Source organism: Camelina sativa, chromosome 11, assembly GCF_030686135.1.
Source record: "Camelina sativa cultivar CO46 ecotype springtype chromosome 11, ASM3068613v1".
Lineage (NCBI taxonomy): Eukaryota > Viridiplantae > Streptophyta > Magnoliopsida > Brassicales > Brassicaceae > Camelina > Camelina sativa.
The window spans coordinates 10,135,342-10,159,239 of record NC_141890.1 but is presented as its reverse complement, the minus strand read 5'-3'; the positions used below and the strand labels follow the sequence as shown (position 1 = coordinate 10,159,239).

The window sequence follows — 23,898 nt, the reverse complement described above, 5'->3', positions numbered from 1 at the left end:
AATTTATTGTTTTGTTTTAATACAACTTAGTGGAGAAATACTTAATGCATAATTTATAGGAAGAATTTTTATGATTTCAGTTTTATATTATGTGAGTTAAATGTGAAGACTAATTGTTTTTTAATTTGTGTTTTAATATAATTTTTTTTTTGTTAAATTACATTGCCAAGTGGACCAATAATGAGAGAGTGAAACCTTACTTTTATGTATATGATTCATGAAAATAAAAGTGTGTCAAATTTAATATACATATTTTTTTCTTCTACAAATTGTCTCTACTTCTAATCGTTTTAAAATAAATAGTATAATTAACAACAAATTAATTTTGAAACTATTGTTTTCTATTATTTCTTGGGGGAGATAAAACAATTATGTTATGATACCATTTTTTTTTAGTACATATGTTTTAAAGACAGTCAAACTGTAACTTATAGAATACTATTAAATACAAATTTGAGTTGTGTCTTTAATACATTATATATGATTATTGAATATAATATGATTTTATATATAATTAAAAATCTTCTTTATTTTTAGTTTTGTCTATCATAAACTAATTTGGTTTCAGTTTTTACGTAAAAGTATGAGACAATTTATTTTTATGTGGCTTCAATTTGTTTATATATTTTAGTTGGGTTGATCAGTATTTTTTTTTAGGTGGTGTATGATTTCATTATGAAATATATTATAAGCTAAAACTAAAAAATGGAAGGAAGATATTTTTGTAACATTGTTGAAATTCAAAAAGCAAACTATACAGCAATTATCTTGATTTTTTTTCACAAAATACAGCAATTCTCTTTTTTTTTTTTTACAAACTATACACTATATAAGATACAAATAAAATGAAATCAAATAAAAAATAAAATGTTAAATTTAAAATTAATGAGAATGGCATGTGTCACAAAAGTAGAGTGCCAAATGTCACATTGTTAGGCAAAGTTAGAAAAAACCTTCTCTTATTATATGTTATATATGATTATTGAATATAATATGATTTTATATATAATTAAAAATCTTCTTTATTTTTAATTTTGTCTATCATAAACTAATTTGGTTTCAGTTTTTACTTAAAAGTATGAGACAAATTATTTTTATATGGTTTCAATTTGTTTATATTTTTTAGTTGGGTTGATCAATATTTTTTTTTTAGGTTCTATGGTGTATGATTTCATTATGAAATATATTATAAGCTAAAACTAAAAAATGGAACGAAGATATTTTTGTAACAATGTTGAAATTCAAAAAGCAAACTATACAGCAATTATTTTTTTCTTTTTTTCACAAAATACAGCAATTATCTTTTTTTTTTTTACAAACTATACAATATATAAGATACAAATAAAATAAAATATTAAATTTAAAATTAAAGAGAATGACATGTGTTACAAAAGTAGAGTATCTAATTCACATTGTTAGGCAAAGTTAGAAAAAACCTTCTCTTATTATAATAAGATATCTATATATACAGATATATATATAATTGAAAATCAAAAGCTTTACATGCTCAAAGGCATCAAGATTTTTTTAACAAGAATACATTTATATTATATAACAAATAAAAAATATAGGCTCAATCATTATCGTTTGAAACTTGGTAAGAACCATCTCGCGTCATTGCATAAAATGGACAAACAAACAAAGTAGTGTGTTTGTTCAACCTTCTTTGTATCGAGACTGAATATGAAAACATTGTTTTTGTCATATATACCATCAAGGTCATTGCCGTTGAAGTAGATCGAATTTCTCTTGATTCCTTTAATGTCTTTGGTGAGCACTGTGATACCCAAATCCAAAAGAATTGCTTCGTCTCCCAAAGAAAAAATTTCCTTCCACTTGTCCCCCTTGGACGAACCCATCTTGTAGATTTCAAAGTTCCATATTCGGCACAATCTTGGACGTCGGCCCTTAAAAATTAAAACATCTCCACCTACAGTGACTACTATACGATCCTTATAGTAAGCTCTCTGGACCTCCCATGGAATTCCAGGAAGTCTCATGCCAAAACAGGAAGATATTAGTATGCATCCACTCACGCTAATTTTGAAAACTTGAACTGGATTTTCTCCAGAAAAATCAAAAATCTTGAGTTTATAATAGTTGAGACAATAAAGCTTGTGATCATTATAAACCATGTCAAAACACTCTGCGATATCTAACATAAGAGGAATTTGTTTCCACGAGTTGTGTCCTCTCTTGAAAGAAATCGCATTTTTTTCATCAACCATTCCAATAACTAGGTAATAGTTAATTTTCTCGTCTATCCATAATATCGGAGAAGCGAGTCCGGTTTCCGATTCGAAAGTTGGTAGATTGATCCTCTCGCGGGTTAAAAGATCTAAAATGTAAAGATTATATTGAGGGTCGTCAATGTATTCATATCGAGGTTTCATTACAAGCCAGCTTCTATAACTCGCCACACAAAAACTCTTTACAAAGTCGCTGCCGAGATCTTGAGTTTTGTAAACCTTGTTGTCCTTTTCTTCAGGATTTAACAAATAACAATAATTTTTGTGCTTGGGAATAGAATCATCCAAGGGATTTCATTTTTTGGTTTAGATTGTCTAGAAGCGGATTGCCAAGATGAACAAACACATTTAGCATGTTTAAAATCGGCAAAGCAAAGACGTTCAAAAATCGATTGAAGGAGATCTTGAGGAAGCATGGACCAACAATGAAGATTTCTTTTGGGACCTTGTCGAGTGAACGATACATCCATATCCCCAGCCAGCGAAGGAGAGGCCATATGATGGAGTCTTACCGGCCGGGAGAGTATACAAAGCTCTTAACACCTATAGAACCGGTCAAGCCTTTAAGCCTGGGAGAAATAATGCTTTTTTCATTTTCTTCTGCTCAAAGAACATCTATAAAGAGAAAATTTGTCTAACTATATATACCAGACGCTTGATCGACCTATTAATAGAGCTTAAAGGCTTAAAGCACAACCTAAAAAAGGGGACAAGCAACATACACTAACCAATTCATTTATTTAGCATTTATAAAATAAAGGTCATGTTCACATTCTATGTTTTGAGAAGAAGAATTATGATTGGCATATAAACATAGAAACGCATAATTTCATAGTTTACAACGCATTCTAACATAAAATACTTTATTATTATCTAATCATTTTTAAATCTGAAAAATATTACTTCTATCTAATATTTGGTTTACGAGGAATTTGGAGTTTTAGTACATTTTTAAAACTTAATTGGAGAATTAGTATATTCACTATTTAAAATTAGCAAAACACACACTTTCGCTATTTACTACTATTTGAATTACTTTTTAATCCTTACTAATCATTTTCTTTACAAATGTGCCATTGAAATTAAATATATATATTTTTTTATTAAATTACCCCTTGAATCTAATAACTAAAATATTATTTAATATATATATATTTTTATTTTTTTAGAGATACAAAAAAATCTATGTTTTTTCTTTATATTTTTATATGCATTTTGTGTAATGATATTTGATAATATTAAATATTTTTTATAAATTTTGTATTCGTACATCATATTAAGTGTACATGTGTCTGTAAATATGATGTGCGGATGTCTTTTATGCAGCTACCCTTTTGTAATTTTACATTACTACACTATACCCTACTTTCTTATCTATCTCATATCTCTTCTACTACACAAATAGTAAAACCCATTTATTTATTTAATTATAAATAGTAAATGTATTACAATTCCAATTAAGTTTTGAAAATATACTATTTTGCTAACAAACCCTAGAGTTATTGGGTCAACTAGTTCATCGGTGTACCGGTTAATTAATTGATTAGTTTTCTTATAAAATCGACAAGACCGTACGCGTACAGTTCGTGTGTTCGTGACCGTACAATGTATTGATATGCGTACTTTGTTTTCAGTTTTCTTCCTTATTTTTTGGGTGTTTTAATCTAAAATTCCTAACTATAGCAATACCTTTTTAAGATTTAATGTTAAAAATAGTATATAAGAAAATGATACATATATAAAAGAAGATACATGGGAGTTTTTTAAGATTCAATATACTTTGATGATAAAGAAGTTCCATTCGGCTTATCAACGCATGAAATTTAACATTAATCAAATTCGTTACCCTCTATTGAAGAATTTTCATTTTGAGAGGTCCATTAGATGCTTTGGAAAAAAAAAAAACCCTATTCATAAATCAAAATTTTATATAATTTCATTGATTTTCAAACTTTTACTTCAATTTAATATTAATACTAATAAAGCTTAATATTACACCCTCTATTTCATAATAAATGTCATTTTAACACTTTGCACACAAATTAAAAAAACATATTAAAATATCTCTTATACTCTTAAAAATTGAAATTAACTCCTGAAATTTTTCAATAAATATGAGATTAAAGTTGGAAATTTATGTTTAATTCAAAAATGATACTTATTTCGAAAAAAAAATTATGCTAGAATAACATTTTTGTGAAAGAGAAAGAATATTATTATATCGTCATAAGTTTAATTAGAAAAAAAACAAATATAATTCATTTTGTCGTTTTGTGTAGATAGATTTGCGTGGAAGATAGTTACGAACACATAAGCTTTCATTTTTTTGACTTTTTCTTTCTTCTTAATTACTTCTCTTTTACTACATACACATAAATTCAGCTGCACATACAAACCCAGAAAGGACAGGAATCTCACATCTATCAAATAAATCTGTTAAACCAAAAAACCTTCATATATCATATTTACATGTATCTACGATTCTATACGGTATATTTATTTTCTCCGTATATCAGATCATAACTCTTTTCTTGTTTATGAAAACGTATGTATTTGTTACACCTTTAAATATGGACCGTACGTATACAACTCACCTTTCCAAATTAAAAAAAAAATAGTAGGTGTGAGATTCTTATCTTAATATGGATGATATACAACTCATCTTTCCAAGTTTACAAATTAATATATATATATATATATATATATATATATATGTATGAATATAAATTATGGACATGAATCCACTTCTTGTTTTCCAAAATTAAATAAAGAATTTATCATCAAAAGAAATTGCATGTAGACACATGTCTCTCTACATTTTTTGGTGTTAATATAAATCTTTATTATTATAAATCAATTACAAATTAAATAGTTACGTTATATGTACAAATCTCTTAATGACACAGTAACATTTTTCTTGTTTTAAAAAATCAAATAAATATATAATTAATTATTATCAGATACATGTCTTTTTTTAGATTAGAGTAGGTAAGATTTCATTTAGCGGTTTAGGGGTTTATTTAGGTCTCTTATTTAAACAGATGGAGTTGGTGATATATGGAAAACTAAAAAAACACATCTTGTGGCTACCAAATCTCTAGCGCCGGGTCTGCTAGTTACTAATGTTTTTTATTAGCTAGAGAAAATTTCGTTTTGATAAAATTTGTTTGAGAAACTTTTTGATGACTTCTCCCTCACTGGTGTCTGATGGATCAAGCTGGTCTAAACTTCCTTTTAGATCTCTTGAACATGGTTTTTGAACGTCTTGGTTTTGTAGATTTCCAACGAGCTAAATCAGTGTGTCCCGCTTGGTTACATGCTTCGAGACAATCATCGCCAAACAATCAGATCCCTTGGCTCATTATGTTTCCAAAAAACGGTAAAGATTATTGTCTTCTTCTTAATTCTGAGGAAAAAAAGAAGGTGTATAGAATTCAAGATCTTGGTGTTGAATTCGAAAGTAGTCATTGTTTGGCGATTTATGGAAGCTGGCTCTTTATGAAAGATGCTAGATATAATCTCTTTATTATGAATCCATTTACTCGTGAGAAGATTAGGCTTCCGTCTGTGGTGTCACGATTTGGCAAGATAAATATTACAAGAACCATCGATGATATGTTGTGTCTAAATATTGATGATAAATTTAGAGGAAATCCTGAAAAACACATCAGTATTGACTTTCCTAGATTATGTATAGATGATAAAACCAAAAATTATGTGGTTTTGTGGTCAATCCGATCCTATCTTGTTTATTCAAAGAGAGGAGATGATTGTTGGAAACATGCTGATCACTGCAGTGTTAACACGATTGAGACTGTTGATATAGTATGCATAGATCATAAGATTTACTTGTATAGTATATCGCGTGATGTCAAAGTTTTGGAATTTTCTGGAGATATTCTGCGACAAATCTTTGAAACGCAAGTCGACTATGATATTCTGGAGGAAAAGGGAATTCAAAGCGAGGTTCTTGAAGAATATGATATAAGGAAAGCTAAAAAAGAACATCTTGTGGTCACTATGACTGGAGAATTTTGTTAGAGTTAAATGCATAATATGTAGTGATTATTATGTTTGGTCCTTCCGCATCTACAAAATGGATTCTTCAAATAACAAATGGGAGAAACTTATTTCTTTGGAAAATGAGGCAATACTTTTGGATCAAGGTATCACTGTGCTTGCTAGCGCCACCGAAGGAGTTGATAGAAAATCAATATATTTTAGTGGTTATCGTTCCCTTCGTCATTACGGATTAGAACGTGTTTGGAGTGAAGAAGATATCTTTGTCTTCAGTCTCGACACACAAGATGTTGAAAGACCACATCATAGTATTTTTTCGCTCTATTCAATTATCTGGCGCTCGATGGTTTGTGCCAAATTTCAAACATGCATGATTGATCTCAACTCTGTTATATCTTTTCAAAGCTTTTTCTTAAAATATATCATATAATATATAATGTTTTAAAATCATATTGGAAAAATATCAAATTTAGATAACATTGTAAAATTATTAAGGCCTTTTATTTTCATTTTGATCCACATATTCTTACAGTGTTTCTTCTTGGAAGATTTATTAAATGTACAATTTTCAATTTTTAAAATATATTTGGGGAAAACACCTTTTAACATTTCTCTGAGATTTTAGTGAGTAACACTACAAGAAAATAGACAAATAATGACTGCACTATTAGTCACTAAACGATGTGTTACGACTAAATAGCAACTAAAATCAGTAGTCGTAAATCGAGAGTGGCTAAAATAAATAGTCGTAAAATTAGTCGCCAAATAACGACTACATTACAACTATTTTGCATAGTCGTAAATTTAGTCGTAATATAGTCACTAAATTTAGCGACTACGTTACGACTATTTTACGACAACGCAAAATAGTCATAATGTAGTCACCAAATTTAGTGACCAATTGACAACTAATTACCGATTATAGTTGTATTTAAATATTTATACATTATTGTATTTATACAATATTTATACAAATTATATATATTTTATTAATCTTTTAAAATATATTTAAATTATTGTGACAACCCGTCCCGTGGACCCCACTAGCCCCCGCTAGCTGCCCCAACGGACCGTCCGTAGACTCTGCTAGCCCACTGCTAGTTGTCCCAACAGATCCCAAGCTGGCCCTGTAGGGCATCGATCCTAACCCATCACTGTGGATATCCAAATCTATCAGTAGGTTATTGGTACTACATACGTTCCTCGAACCCTGGTCCTCACCCCATAACAACCTTCCCACATGACAAGTTGTCACCAATTGATCTGCAGGTACAAGATGTCAACGTGAAATATAAGACATGGATTACATAAATAAAAATTAGTTATTTCTCACGATCCTTCGGCAAGTTAAAGGGAGAAAATTAGTTATTTCTATCATAATATATAATAATTATGTAAGTATTTGTAAAAAGCTAGAAAGAGGAGAAAAATAAAGCTATCATATATTTAATGAAAAAAAAATTACTTTCAAGATTTACATTTATTAGGATAAAGAAAATAAGAGTTTTAAAAGGTTTTTTAAAATCAAAAGGTTATTCAATTATAGTATAATATAATTAATTATATTTGTAACATACAGCATACCTATGTGTTAAATTAGATTAAAAGTTGGTATATATTATTATTTTCAATTATAGTATAATATAATTAATATATATATATATATATATTAAAACTTGAGACTATGTTTTTAGTGTTAAATTATAAATTCATGTTACCGATTAAATCTAGAAGGATTTGGTGCATATTATTATTTAGAATTCTAAATAATTATAATAGTTTGAATGATCAATATTATCTATAGTTTTCGAAATTGAAAAATGGTGAAATTTGTTAAACAAAGGTATATCCCTCATGTTGGAAAGACTGTCTCACTAAAACAGTCTCTGAATCTCAAGCCTCAAATTCTTGAGATACTCAATATTTAAAAGAGACTCATATCCAACATATTTCCAACATTCTTTCAAATTCCATCTTAATCACCGTGGTGGAGCAACTCAAAATGTATAACACATTTAGATGGAATATATCTGGTCTCTGACCCAAACCAATTGTAATGGGGATAACTCATGATAATTTGTTGGCTCGATGCGAATTTATTGACATATAGAGTCATTTTTGTCAATCACATAGCCTGGTTTCACCACCATTGTCAATTAACCAACTACTCTTGCAAACTCGAATATATGATGGATGATCAGTCCACAATATCTCTTTGCATATGTACCAGAAAATTGACACTATCCAAATTCATGGGGTCGGTGAAAGCCATATAATCGGCTTGCTTTGTAAAGCAGCACACATAATAAATCACTAGAAAAACTCTTTAGGTTCTCTATAGAATCTTTTCAGAAATTTCTGATCATTCTTTCGCATCACTACTGAACCGGAATGGCTTAACCGGTCATGCCAAACAGTGAGATTTTCACAAAGAATTTTATTTTCTAGATAATGCATATAATCTCTAAAATACTTTTATTGTCTTGGGTAATAATACTTATGATTTCAAAGTATTTTCTTCGCTTATTGTCTCAACATGATTACTTTTCAAATCTTCAAGATTTGAACTATCATATGAGTAATTAGACTCATTTTGGATGTAAAGATGATCTTATATCTGTTTCATCACTTCTGTATGTGGGATTCCTTAATTCTCCCCCTCGAGATGATGACACTTCATGTCTATCAATCTCGATTTGAATCCCATTGTAATCAATGACATTCTCACATTGGGTCATGTATGATATCTTGGACCCTTTTAAATTTTGAGACTTGGGAGACTATAACACATTAATATTAATTTGTGTTCCCATAGACAATAGTACATATACTCTTCAAGAGCTTTCAATACTTTTTCTACTACATCTTAATATTGTAGTAGAATAGTGGAAACCACTTATAGCATAGAGTCATATTCACTTCAAAGAATAGACCAGCCCAATAGGATGTGATTCACATCAACATCTCATAATTTTACTCATTCACAAATAACAAGATTATAAAATATTTAAAATATACTTTTCACTATATTATGTCTACATGACAACAATATTTTGTGACTAATAATGTATATATTATCTAATATCTTTTCATAAACGATATTATTTTCTATTATATAATCTTGGTATAATTGAAAAGAAATTAATTCTCTTATAGACTTTTAGTCATTTACTTTCTTTAGATTATTCTAAAGAACTATTAAATTTTTATGGTCATATACTTGGACTTAAACCTCCTCGTAGAAGTGATGCCAAAAAAACATGATCAATAATCGTTATTTAAATTATTTAGTAATTTGTTACTAAATTTTCAATTTATTCACCAAGAAAGGTTGGAGATATGATTGAAAATATTTCATCATGATATTATATCTAATTTTAATTAGATTTAAATTTGTGATTAAACAAATAAAATTAATCACAAACATTATAAACAATCATATAAATGAATGTTAAATAAGTATTAAACACCATTTTATATATATATTCTTTGTAAAGATTTTATCTTTTTTCTCTAAAGATTTTACCTTAAAATCTAAAAAGTTTTACAAAGAAATATAATTATATTATTTTAATTATTTTATAATAATAAATTCTATATATTTTTATTTATTTATTTTATTTTATTATATATGCACAAGACACATATACGTTCCTTGTGTATAATATGCATATATGTATCACCAACAAATATAGGTTTTTTTTTTTTTATAAGCTATTCACGATTAAGCTATACGGTGCTTATTAGTTTGCTAAATCATAAAACATGAAGATGGGACTTATCTCGATAAACATGAAGATTACTCATAAGAACTCGGAGACAAAGACACTAGCCTCCACCACTTGCTTGTCCATCAACTCATGTTGCAACAGCAAATTCTGACCAAATAAATCAAGCAAACAAAACAATTACATTTAGTTGTATAAATCTAACTTTTGTGATCGGTAGTTTAAACCAGATGATAATTATAGATCTCGGTAACTAAACAACAAAATATGAATCTCGGTTTTCACTTTTAACAAACCAACAATTTACCAGACCAGATAATAAAATAACTAAAACAATCAAACCGTAACACTGATAATGAAGCAAGAAGACATGAAAAAGGTCTCATGATGATTTTTTTCTTTTCTTTTCTTTTCTTTCTTACGTATATAGATCGACAATTTAATAAAACATGGACGGGTGACTATACGGTCAACAACAAATTATGATGCAATATATAATTGATAAATTACGATGCATAAATAATGCTTTTTTCATTTTCTTCTGCTCAAAGAACATCTACAAAGAGAAAATTTGTCTAACTATATATACCAGACGCTTGATCGACCTATTAATAGAGCGTAAAGGCTTAAAGCACAACCTAAAAAAGGGGACAAGCAACATACACTAACCAATTCATTTATTTAGTATTTATAAAATAGAGGCCATGTTCAAATTCTATGTTTTATCTTATTATGAGAAGAAGAATTATGATTGGGATATAAACATAGAAACGTAGAATTTCATAGTGTACAACGCATTCTAAAATAAAATACTTTATTATTATCTATTCATTTTTAAATCTGAAAATATTACTTCTATCTAATTTTTGGTTTACCACGCTTATAGAGTTTGATGGATCAACTAGTTCTTCCGTGAACCGGTTAATTAATTGATTAGTTTTCTTATAAAATCGACAAGACCGTACAGTTCGTGTGTTCGTGACCGTACAATAATGTATTGATATGCGTACTTTGTTTTCATTTTTCTTCCTTATTTTTAGGATGTTTTAATCTAAAATTCCTAACTATAGCAATACTTTTTTAAGATTCAATGTTAAAAATAGTATATAAGAAAATGATACATATGTAAAAGAAAATACATGGGAGTTGATATTGAAGAAAATATATGTTTAAAGAGATGTTTAATTTTGAACACTATCGTTGATCTTACATGAAGAACAGAGAAAAAAGAAACATGTTCTTAAGCAGTGCGGGCCCGTCCATAAGGCAGCCAAATCATCTGCTTTAGGCCACATCTTATATTCTAAATTTTTGGATCAGTTTTCAAATAATATTTCTTAGCAAAATGGTTATGTAGCCTCAAAATGCATCCAAGTTAGTGGGTTCAAACCCTAAATAGGCATTATTCTTATTTTTTATTTTATTTTTAACTTTGAATATTATATTATTTATAGTTCATAAATTTAGAAAACACTATATATAAAAATTGCTTTAAGCCACTATTTTCCTAAGACCGGTCCTGTTCTTAAGATCCTTATTATTATTATTTTTTTTGTCGATCATTGGACTACAACTTGTAGGAAAGTTACTTGTGAAGTTACACATCCAAAGCTCAAAACAAAGTACGAAAAAATAAACTTGATCATCAAACTGAAAACTCTTATTTGTCACCCGTTGCTCGTAGCCACGTATTATTATTATTGGTGTTTTTGTTCTGATGACTGGAACCGTTCATAATGGATGTAATTGCTGCTGCTAGAGCCGCTTTGCAAAGTTTGGATCAGATGCAATTGCTGCACTGGCGGCACTGTCGCTCTCGGCCACCGAATAAGTGGCGTTTTCAATATATTTAATGCCATTCGGACCCTTAGAAAAACGAGTATATTTCCCGCTCATTTAGGCGTTTTACCTGCTGTCGATCAAGCAGTGAGCGACCGAGTTCAGTTAACTGTGTAGCTATTCTTAGTGAACGATTATGATAAGACAATTTTTATACAAAAAAAAAAAGAGAGAGAGAAAAAACGCTAGAATTACTGAGTTAAAACATTGAACAAGTTATGGACTAAGAACCGGGCAAACAAAAGATCTATTACCAAACCCATTTATAATCCCCAAATCAGTAAACTCTTTGTACTGTATAACAAAAATAACAAAAACTATGACTATGAACTTTTCTCATGGAAAAATCCATCTTCTTTATTTTTTTCTTTTCCTGTCATTTGTTGCGATTATTTCCACTACCCGAGGAATGACAATATCTAATGCCACCGTGAGTGTCAAACTAAAGAGGAAAACCCTGAGTGTCGGCGGTGAACAAGTATTGGGTTTACGAAAGTTCAGAGTTGTGTTCGACACAGGAAGCTCTGATTTATGGGCTCCATCTGAAAGGTGGCCTACATCTACATGTGTATTTCCCCATCCTTTATATAATGCCAAAGCATCTAAGACGCACATGACGAACGGTATTTTGTTTACCCTCTCACTCTTTCTAGCATGTTGTTACCTACTTGCATACTTATGTTCTAATTGTTAAGTCTCTCATTGTACATCAGGAAAAGTGGTAACCGTACGATATAATGAGGCTAATGTCAAGGGTATTCTAGCACAGGAAAATGTTACGATTGGTGGACTTTTACTTGAAGGACAAGATTTCGTACAAGGGACTGTGCCCAGTGATTTTTTCAAAACAGTTGTGTTTGATGGCGTTTTAGGATTGGCCTTTCCATCTCTTGCTTTGAAGGGAACAGTTACAGTTTGGGAAAACATGGTGAAGAAAAATTTAATTAGTAAGCATGTTTTCTCTATTTGGTTAAGGTCTTACCATGGAGATGAACAACATGAAGATCCAGATGGTGGGCAAATAGTGTTTGGGGGATTTGACCCCAATCATTTCAAGGGAGAACATGTTTATGTTCCACTTCTGAAAGGGCTAAGGAATTATTGGGAAATTACAATATCTAGAATAATCATGGGTAAAGAACCAACTAAACATTGTGCTGCGCAGTGTACAGTAGTTATTGACTCTGGGATGACTGACATCTTAGGTCCAGCGGTGAGAGATTTAAATACTATGAATATACATACATATATATTATATTATTTTGTATCATAAAAAGTTATAATTTTATTTCTTCTGTAATACTTAGCCAGCTATTAGTTGGATCAATAAAGCAATTGGGCCACCTCGACTAGAGAAGTTGATTGCTCCAAGGTTGATAAGTTGCCGAATATATCCTTCACAATCGGAGGAAAACTTTTTCCACTCACCCCGAGAAATGTATGATCAGGTTTCTTTATCCTTTGCTAGCTGTTTCTCTCTATTTATTCTTGATTTTTTCCCTTTATATTTCTTTCAGTACATAGCCATACATAGTACAGGACCTAAAACTGAATGCTTCAGCCGATTCTTGGTGGCCCACCGCTGGTAAGTTGTGAATATGTTGTTCTCATCAGAATTTCTCTTGTTACATAAACTATATATATAATACGTGCTGTTTTGGAATTTAGGTTTTTGGGTGAAGCATTCATGCGGCCATACCATACAGTCTTTGATTACCAAGATAGTAAGAAACCAAGAATCGGCTTTGCTGTAGCAGCATAAGTGATAGAGAACGGAAGCTAATAACAGAGGAGAACGCAAGATTTTCAAAAGAACTCAGGTTCACGAACAGATTTTGTCGAGTACGAATGAATCCATCATCAACGATAAAGATAGAATTGAGAGTCCTCCCCTCAAGGCTCTGTGAACGAAAGCTTTTAAGATTTGAGAATCCTCTTCTCGGAACTTTGCACAATAAGCTCTACAAAGTATCTTTATTCAATAATCAAAAGTTGTACAATAATGCGTAGTCATAACAGTCAAAATAAAATTATATAACTTTAAACACTAAACAAATCAAAAAAAATAACAAAAAAAAATTAAATTTTTTTTTTATCAAAGAACTTAACCTGCAGGTCAAAAATCTAGTTATACTATAATAGATCTTACAAAACAGATGTTTTTTTCATAAGTCATATTTAGCATATGATTTTATGGCATAATGTTTCATCCAAAAAGAAAAAAAAACTTGTAAAACATATGGTGCTTTAAATAAAAATTACAAAATAAACAAAAAGAATTTTAACTAGTGCTCTACCACGGCTACAATTCTAGTTTAATAGTCTAATTAAATAAATATGAGATGTCAACGTGAAATATAAGATACATTGACACTTACCTAATAATAAATATAAGACACCTAATGGTCTATATTGGCGCGCAAGAAAAGCTCTGAAGGAAACAGTAGGTTTCATTGTTCGATCGGATTTTTCTTAGTTTGATGATGAAAACGCAATGTTATTGCCCGACAATTTTGTTATTTAGAACATACTATAGTATATGACCATGATCCACCGTTTGAAAATAACCAATCAAGTGACACAAATGTGGAACTGATGTTTTTATTGCCTTCAAGAAAATAGACTGATTCTAAAGAGGCAACAAGTGAACCATAAAATCGTCAATGACTAACTGGGTCGTTTGGTTAGAAATGTTCTTATGTTTTAATCCTCTTTTATTAGTTTTGACTTTTTGTTAGCTCAAAAACCTATCAGAATTGAGTTTTTGGGTCATACAAAGCTCTAAACTCAAAAGAGACAAGAATCTCACACCTATTTATTTGGCAAAGTGAGGTTTGTATATACGGTTCATATTTAGACATACAGTATAACAAATCTTTAATTCAAAATTAGATGTATTTCAGAGATATTTAAAAATTGGCCCACATTTTTATTTTTAAAATTATACAATTCCTATATGCATATATCTAATGTACAAGTATACTGGTTTTTGTTTCTCCAAGTACCAATTTCCATTATTGTGTGTTTATAAATTATTATTTATTAGAAGTAGACTTGCGTGATGTTCGAGAAACTTTCAGTGAGGCTAGTGAGGTCTACGGAACGGGTTGTTACAATAACTAATGCAATTGGGATTAGCTTAGGGTAATCTTTGGATCTTTCGACTTGCACACATGGTCAAATCTCATTGCTTTGCTCTGCTTGCGGGTAAGAACTATCATCACATCATCAACAATCGATCATGAAAGAAAAAAAAAGCTGAATTTGGAAGAATCACATGGCTTTGGAAACCCATTAATCAGATATATATCACTTAGACATCCAAATCTTCCCTGATCCTAAACCCTAAACTATCGCAAAATCTTTCTCATTCGAAGTCATAACCTATAAATAAAATAAAGAACCATGGAAATGGTTATCGGAAGAAAGTTAATAACTACATACAAACACAGTTGTAACGTTAATGAACAAAATTAAAGTAATAGTATTTGAAACAGTTAATATTTGTTTAAACTCATTTTCATGGGTAATACATACGAACACACTTGTATAAATATAGCATGGGTAATAAGTAGCATAAATATTGTGACTAAGATATAAAATCTATTAGGGTTTATGAATTATGATCCAAAACTAAAATTTTTATACTAAAAAATTATCAAATGGATCAAAAGAAAAACAAATTACAATATTGATATACAAAATAGGCATTTGAAACAAGATTTACCAACATTTACAAGTGAGAATGCGTTTTGTGCTTAAGACCTTCTTCATCTAAATCTTTCTAATGAATAACCACATGTCACATGTTCACTTCTATGTATGATCCAAAATTTTGACTCAACTTATTTATTTCAATACCTACAAATGTCACATAAAGAAAAAAGTTAAATATTACAAAATGAAGAAAATTATGAGAAAGGTAGAATATGATATTTGATGAAGACTTTGTCTAGCTATTTATAGATAAATTTGTAGTAGTATGAGAGGTTTTTCATTTTTTTTTTGGTCAAACATCATGGGAGTTACAGTTAAATTTCAAAGAATAAATATACCATAGGTTTTGTCTTTGTTTTTGTTTTTTTTTTGTAAAACACAAATTGTATTGCAGTTAATACATTAATGGTTATTCATATGATGAAAGATTTGTTTCTAAATTTTCTCAAACATCATGGGAGTTACATTTTAAATAATTAATATGCAATAAATTGTGTTAATGATAACTATTAAAGAAAAATAAATATCATATTGTTTTATATCTTTAAATTATTTTAACACAAAAACTGTGAAACAAATATTATGATTTTTTTGTCAAAAAATAATTAATATAATATTATAATATTTGTATAGCTTGAAATTAGTAAAGAGTTTAATAACTATCACATTATATTGTTCCAAAATTATGATATTAATATTTAAATCTTTAATTATTGGAAATGTATTTTTTCCAAAATTATAATATTAATATTTAATTCCTTCTTATTTTAAAATTATAATGTTATGGGAATTATATAAAATATTGATAAATAATACCTATGTGAAATTATAATGTTATGATAATTATATAAAATATAAATTATATCTATATATAATTACTAAAAGGACATTGCATATATAAATGTCAATATATATTTTTAGTAAAGAAAATAACATTTAAACTTAGTGAATATGAAAAATAATGTATGTAATTTAAGAAAAATGAATTAAAAGAATTTAATAATTGAGAAGTGAAGACATGTGTCGAAATATACGCGGCCAAATGTCATCGTGTTATGGAAAGATAGGAGAAAACATTCTCTTATTATATAAGATATTCAAATATATATCTATATATCAAATTATTAAAAAGTACTATATACACAATATATCTCATATAGAAATGTATCCATTTATTTTAAAGTGGTGTAGAAAGTTTTGATGTTTTTTGTGTTTCTAAAAATCAAATTTTCATAATTTACGTTTCACTTATCTATATCACTATTCCATTAAATAGATAAATCAATTTTTTTTAGACTAACCGATTTAATTTAAACTATTCCTAAGTTTAAAAATGCAATGAGAAAAGTGATAAGTGGTAAATAAATGAATAATTTTATTTCTTGTTTGTGAAATGTAATTTACTTTTAATAAGTAAATAGGTTATGTAAATGGTAATTAAATATATTTTTTGGATTTATAGTTGATTAGATATTTTATTTTAAAAAACTAATAGAAAAAAACATTGGCTCATAATATTTTAATAGCATATTTATGTAAATAATAATGAGAGGTAATGGATTTATTTAAAAAAAATTACAGGAGCTCTGTGAGCGCGACACCTCTACTTTTTTGTGAGAGTGCTTCTCTATTAATATATAGGAGATATATCAAAAATTAAAAAATACTATATACACCATATATCTCATATAGAAATGTATCCATTTGTTCTAAAAAATATATATATTGTGAGATTCATGTCTCTTTTTAAATTGGAGTAGGGTGAGCTTTCTTTTTAAAAATTATTTTGGTTATTAAAAAGATGGAGCTTCTCTAGTTTCTAATGTACTATATTAGCCAGACAATAATCATTTTTGATTAAAACTTATGTGAGCTATTTTTTATAATAGACACACTCAAAAACTGTATGATGGATACTCCTTATCAAGTCTCAACTGGATCAGGCTGGTCCAAACTTTCTTCAAATCTCATGAACAAGGTATTCAAATGTCTTGGATTTGCAGAACAAGCTAACTCAGCATGTCCATCTCGGTTATGTGCTTCAAGACAATCAACACCAAACAATCAAAACCCTTGGCTGATTCTATTTCCAGAGAAAGGTAAAGATTATTGTCTTTTGCTTAATCCTCAGGAAAAAGAAAAAGTGTCTAGAATTCAAGATCTCGGTGATAACTTTGCAAATAGTCATTGTTTAGCTATTTGTGGTAGCTGGCTCTATATGCGAGATCCTCGATCTAATCTCTACATTATGAATCTACTCACCCGCGAGAAGATTGATCTTCTGTCTGTAGAGTCTCAATTTGGTAGGATAAAGATTGAACGAACCATAGATGATATGTTTCGTATAAAAATTGATGGCGGATATATTGGAGATCCTCATAAACACATTGATATTTACCACCCTTCGTTATGGATAGACGAAAAAACCAAAGATTATGTGGTTATATGGTCTATTCGTTACTCGAGATTCGGATATCTGGTTTATTCCAGAAAAGAAGATAATCTTGGGAAACTTGTTAAGTCTTGTAAACTTGACACAATAGTTTTCTACAAGATGAATTCTTCAAATACTAAGTGGGAGAAACTAACTTGCTTGGGAGACGAGGCAATACTTTTCGATCAACGTATCACCGTGCGTGCCAGCACCACCAAAGGAATCAATAAAAACTCAATATATTTCAGTGGCTATCGTTTTGATCACCGTGATTGGAGTGAAAAAGATATATTAATCTTTAATTTGGACACAAATGAGGTTGAAAGACCACATCAAGCTATTTGTTCGTCCATTCAATCATCTAATGCACGATGGTTTGTGCCAAGTTTCAAACAAACATGACTGATCTCAACTCCGTTTGTATACTTTCAATGTTTTTTTGTATATATATTTTTTTAATTCCCTAAACATATTATGTTGGATTTGTGTATCTTTTCTTTATAAGTGTGAAAGTATATATATGAGATCATTAGATTTCAAATGAAGACAGATGGTAAGTATATATATGTGAATTAAGAAGAACTTAAACTGCGGACGAAGTCACTATAGTAAAATTCAGCATTACACGACTCACAAGCCAACTCTTCTTATACGACATAACATAATGGTAGAAACCAAACTTGTTTATAAGTCTGGTCCGGACCTAGTGTTTGTATGAACATTGGCCTAAAATATCTTTTATTTAACAAAAAAAATAAAAATAACAATTTATTGAATAAACCTGGCTAAGGCAGTTTCTGGACCAGTGTTAGGGTTTTTGTTGTATAGTTCAGCTTTACAGGCCTCGGTTCTGGTTTAACTCGAATAGTAGCAACGATGTGTGCTTCATTGGATGGATGGTACTGGATATTGAAAAAAAAAATACTGAAGATAGGGTAAATCATTCTCGTTTAAAACTTGGTAGAAACCATCGGGCATTTGAGCCAGGAACAGAGGAACAAACAGATTGGTGGGGTTGTTCAACCTTCTTAGTATCAAGACTGAATATGAAAACATCGTTTTCATCATGTTGATCATCATAATCAGTGGCGTTGAAGTAGATCGAATTTTTCTTTATTCCTCCAATATCCTCAGCAAGCACTGTAATACCTAAATCCAAAAGAATTGCCTCATTACCTATAGAAAATTTTTGCTCCCACTTGTTCCCTTTGGAAGAATCCATCTTGTAGATTTCAAAGTTCCATATTTTGGACCCACCCTGACGTATGCTGGTAACAATTAAGACATCTCCACTTAATGTGACAACCACATTATTCTTCATACGAGTCAAAGGGATATTTTGAGGCATTCTTCCAGGACATCTCAACAATATTAGTATGTATCCACGTACGCTGATTTTGAAAACTTTTACTGGTTTATCTGTAGAGAAATCAAAAATCTTGAGTTTACAATAGCCGAGGCAATAAAGCTTGTGATCTTTGTATACTATATTAAAACACTCTCCAATGCCTGACAACTCATGAACCTGTTTCCACGAGTTATCTCCTTTCTTGAAAGAAACTACATTTTCCTCATCGAACATCCCTATAACTAAGTAGTCTTTTGTTTTTTCGTCTACCCAAAACACTGGAGGGATGAGACCAAATTCTGATTCTAAAGTTGGTAAAGTGGATCTCTCGCGGGTCAAAAGATCTAAAATATAAAGGTTGTATAAAGGGTTAGCACAATCTCTATATTGAGGGTCTAGCATCAAAAGCCAACTTCTATAAGCCCCAACACAAAAACTCTTCGCAAAGTCATCACCAAGGTCTTGAGTTTTGTAAAGCTTTCCTTGTTCTTCAGGATTGAACAAGAGACCGTAATTGTTGTCCTTGGGGAAGAGAATCAGCCAAGGGATCTGATTCTTAGGCTGAGATTTTCTCGAAGCGGATTCCCAAAATGTACAAACGGATTTAGCTCGTTTGAAATCGGTAAAGCCAAGACGTTCAAAAACAATTTGAAGAAGATCTGGAGGAAGGTTAGACCAGCAATGGCGATTTCTTTTCGGACATGACCGATGGACTGCGGTGGTGTAGTTGGAGACGGCGGGATCTGGAGCTGGTGGGGAGGCCATCTGACGTACGTAGCTTTATGAGCGGCTGAGAGAGAAGTAGACCTTAACGGTGAAGTATTGTAGCTTGAAAGAAAATAGAGTTTTTACTTTCATGGTTTACATGCATGTTTATAGGTAACTAATTCTTCCGAAAATAGCTTTCTCATTTTCATGGTTTACCATGTTTATTGATATGCGTAATTTGTATTCATTTTTCTTCCTTAATCTAAAATTCCTAACTATAGCAATACTATTTTAAGATTCAATGTTAAAAATAGTATAGAAGAAAATAATACATATATATAAAAGAAAATACATATGGGAGTTTATATTTTAAAGAGATTTAATTTCGAACAATATCGTTGATCTTACATGAAGAACAGAGAAAAAAAAAACGTGTTCTTAAGACCCTTGTTGTTCACGACAAAAAGCTAAAAAAAAAAAAAGGTATAATTACACATCCAAAGCTCAAAACAAAGTACGAAAAAATAAACTTGATAATCAAAATGAAAACTCTTATTGCCTATTGTCACCGTTGCTCGTAGCCACATTATTATTATTATTGGTGTTATTGTTCTGATGACTGGAACCGTTCATAATGGATGTAATTGCTGCTGCTAGAGCCGCTGCAAAGTTTGGATCAGAGGCAATCGCTGCACTGGCGGCACTAACGCTCTCGGACACCGAGGAAGTGGCCGGGATCTGCAGCGGCTGAGCCGGTAACTGTAAACCAGAAAACTTGGACTGTTGTTGGTTATAGTACAAAGCTTGACCGACCACTTGAGGCAAAACTGCCGGGTTGAAACCGGGCCGTTGAACGAACTGCATCAACGGGTTATTAGTGGTCATATTGGGGTTGTTGCCGTTTGGTGAATTGGTGAGGTCCAATGTGATGGTTGGGAATGGTGCGGAGGCTGAGATTGTAGCCATGCTTGAGGAGCAAGGTAAGATGGCTCGAGCTAGGAGGTTTGTTGGGTTCATCAAACCGTCTTGGCTCGACATTGAGCCTGAGAGGAGCATGCTTGCCGCTGCGGTGGTTGTTGAGGCCATGGCCATTGCGGCTGGTGGGAGTGGATGGTTGTGGTTTCCTTCATAGGTGGTTATGAGAATAGATCTGTCCTCTGCGCATCGTTGCACCTGTTAATTAAGACATCATTGGTTTAGGCTTCGTTTGTTTCAAATGCAACTTATATATTAGATCTTTTATTCTTTTATGTTTGTTGCCGACATAAAATGTAAAAGCTACGTACTTGCTTACGAACAGGACAGGCACCAGCCATTGTGCAGCGATAATAAGCTCGCGGACACGGGTTTCCTTTAGCCATTTTTTGTCCATACTTTCTCCATTGACATCCATCGCTTATCTATATAACAAGTTAACAACATTAATATTTTTTTCATTTAAGTGTATGATCAAATATAAGCTTATGCCTAGCTACCATTAGAGGGACTTAGAATTACCGTCGGTGCTTCAGATCTGGCGCGAACTGAGACACGGGCTTTTCGCATGGTGGCTTCTGCGGCCGACTGATCAATAACGTTTCCATTTCCGTTGTTATTGTTGTTGCTAGAGGATGAGTTATGTTTGGGGACTTTGTTAGGGTTTCCCCAGGCGTTAGACTCGGATTCCTCTGGGCTTTCTTCTCTGCCAAGCAACCTCTTTCCATTCTCTCGGAGATTGGAGCTTTCTAGAAGCGAAGGAGGAGAACCTGAATGAATCATTGTCCTCTCTTCAGATAACACTTCAGCCTCATGCTCCGTTGCTCCAGAAGACGGCCCGAGGTCCATGAACTGCCTTGGCACCATGGTGTGCAGTTCCTGCCGTTTCCTTCCTTCTGCTTTTCCCTCCGTAACCTAAGTTAAAGAAAGCTTAAACCTTAATACTTGATATATATATATATATATATATATATATATATATATATATATAGCATATTAGTCCCTTTGCATTCTTAATAACAAATAGTTAGCTGAGAAAACAAAATCAAATATAGCTGAGGAATTTTACATTTCCTTTTGTTAATAAGAATGATAAACTTCAGAAGAATTTATCATCAACTATTTTAGAATATGAATTTTGGGTTTGGTTTTGCATCGAAAGCAGTTTTAGAATAAATCGTTTTTAACTATTTAGAACCCATGGTTTACAGCCGTCATAACGACCAAAATATATTGGTAAGAAGAATGTCCAATCAACGACTAAGAAAAAACCAGTGATCAACAATACAAACATGTGGGTTGTCCACATAATTCATGTACTAGTGTGCCACAAAAGAATTCAACGTATACGGTTTGGAGATCATTCTATATATTTTTTACCAACATAATTTAACCGATACCTAAACATTATCTATTTAAGAGGACCAAAAATTTAGATTAATTAAGTGAAAAGGTAAATGTATAATATTACCAGGAGATGCTCTTGGGAGGAGTTACGTTGTTCTTGTTGCCTCATGACGGCAACAAGTTGCATTTGTAAGGAATTGAAGTTGTTCGTCGCTTGGCTCAACATATTTCTTAGCCTTTGATTCTCTATCTTCATCTTCTTCAGCTCCTCTTGTAGTTGTGCGTTCTTAATTATTACAACAAAACACAAAAACATTTAAAAAAATAAACAAAAAGAGGAAAAAATATTTTTCCAAATTTTTAAAAGTTATCTTCGTAAACTTTGCTCTAAATTAGGATAAACCAAATATCTCGTTAAATTATCAAAATTTCCACACACAAAAAAAAAACTTATTGCTCTCTCTAACCGCGCAATCACCATATACAAAATCTCATTAAAATCACTAATTCAGTGGAGTTAGAAGCTGAAAAAGATATGTAATAGAATGGGATTAACTAGTTAAAATAAAATAAATAAAAAACGAAAACGAAAAAAATGATCCTTGTTAAAATAGTACCTCAATCTTTGCACGTTTATCTTCCATGTCCATTGATAGTCCATCATCCACCGTTGATTCATCGCTTCCCGTATTCGCCGTCAGAAGCTTCAGCCCGATCTGTACGTGTTATATTATAAAAGGGGAAAAAAAAATTGCTACTGTTATGATCATTCACATCTCACCAACCCAAGAAAAAAATTTCAACACATATATACAAGTAAAATAAATCGTTTGCTGTCAACCAAAGTTAAGATAAAAATCATTGATACTTACATTAACATCTCTGGAACGATCGTTCTCTTCAACTCGTGAATTCTCCATTTTGACGTGAACTTTATTGGCTTCTTCGTCTTCGTCGTCGTTGATGTCCTCACGTGAAACCCTATCTCTCTTCTCAGAAAAGAAGTCAACCTCATCAACCACCACACGATGCTCATCCAACGGTGTGATCTGATCGTGACGGGCTTCGTCACGTGAACCGCCTAAACTCACCGGGAACCGGAACATCTAAGTCTTTATGATATCGACTGATGTAACGATGATAAATTTTTACTTCGTTGTTGATTGGATTCTCCGAAACCCTAGGAAAGGTAACTTGGTGCCGGATAAGATAAAAAGGTACGTCGTTTGGATATATATAATCAAACCTGTTTGATGGATCCGTACAGTATCGTATAGTAAGTACCCTTTTAGTGCCTCTCCATATATAGGAAGATCAAGCAGATAAAGAGCAACGCAAGAATCTTAGAGAATAGAGAGAGAGAGAGAGAGAGAGAGGAAGAGTTTTGATTTAATTATGTGGTTATTATCGATGAGAGTCTCTTACCGGTCCAGATGCTTCGCCTACAAAGAGGGTTTTGACGTCGACTCGGAAATCTCTCCAATTCTATTCATTTTATCAATTTTAATAATTTTATAAATTTTATTTTGGTAT

The 23,898-nt window shown here is 31.1% G+C and overlaps 1 protein-coding gene and 5 pseudogenes across 4 annotated transcripts; 3 read left to right on the top strand and 3 right to left on the bottom strand.

Moving 5' to 3' along the window:
• Positions 1 to 1,425: 1,425 nt before the first annotated feature.
• Positions 1,426 to 2,835, bottom strand: LOC109127256 (putative F-box protein At5g66830 pseudogene; annotated as a pseudogene).
• A 2,479-nt stretch (positions 2,836 to 5,314) lies between these two features.
• Positions 5,315 to 6,877, top strand: LOC109127511 (putative F-box protein At4g22060 pseudogene; annotated as a pseudogene).
• Positions 6,878 to 12,133: 5,256 nt separating this feature from the next.
• Positions 12,134 to 13,839, top strand: LOC104722830 (cardosin-F-like; annotated as a pseudogene). The gene is made up of 5 exons (XR_002034143.2): positions 12,134 to 12,459; positions 12,550 to 13,049; positions 13,144 to 13,274; positions 13,354 to 13,421; positions 13,505 to 13,839. The product of XR_002034143.2 is annotated as a cardosin-F-like (transcript).
• A 3,503-nt stretch (positions 13,840 to 17,342) lies between these two features.
• LOC109127255 (putative F-box protein At4g22060 pseudogene) lies at positions 17,343 to 18,569 on the top strand (annotated as a pseudogene). Its single transcript, XR_015571578.1, has one exon. The product of XR_015571578.1 is annotated as a putative F-box protein At4g22060 pseudogene (transcript).
• Positions 18,520 to 20,203, bottom strand: LOC104722829 (putative F-box protein At5g66830 pseudogene; annotated as a pseudogene). Its single transcript, XR_015571577.1, has one exon. The product of XR_015571577.1 is annotated as a putative F-box protein At5g66830 pseudogene (transcript).
• A 201-nt stretch (positions 20,204 to 20,404) lies between these two features.
• On the bottom strand, positions 20,405 to 23,852 carry LOC104722828 (putative WRKY transcription factor 31). Its single transcript, XM_010441069.3, has 6 exons — positions 23,238 to 23,852; positions 22,983 to 23,081; positions 22,490 to 22,651; positions 21,541 to 21,933; positions 21,330 to 21,443; positions 20,405 to 21,216 (listed from the first exon to the last, which is right to left on the bottom strand). Exons 1-6 carry the CDS (start codon positions 23,469 to 23,471, stop codon positions 20,596 to 20,598), a joined length of 1,623 nt encoding a protein of 540 aa, XP_010439371.2. The 5' UTR covers positions 23,472 to 23,852; the 3' UTR covers positions 20,405 to 20,595.
• Between the last annotated feature and the right edge of the window lie 46 nt (positions 23,853 to 23,898).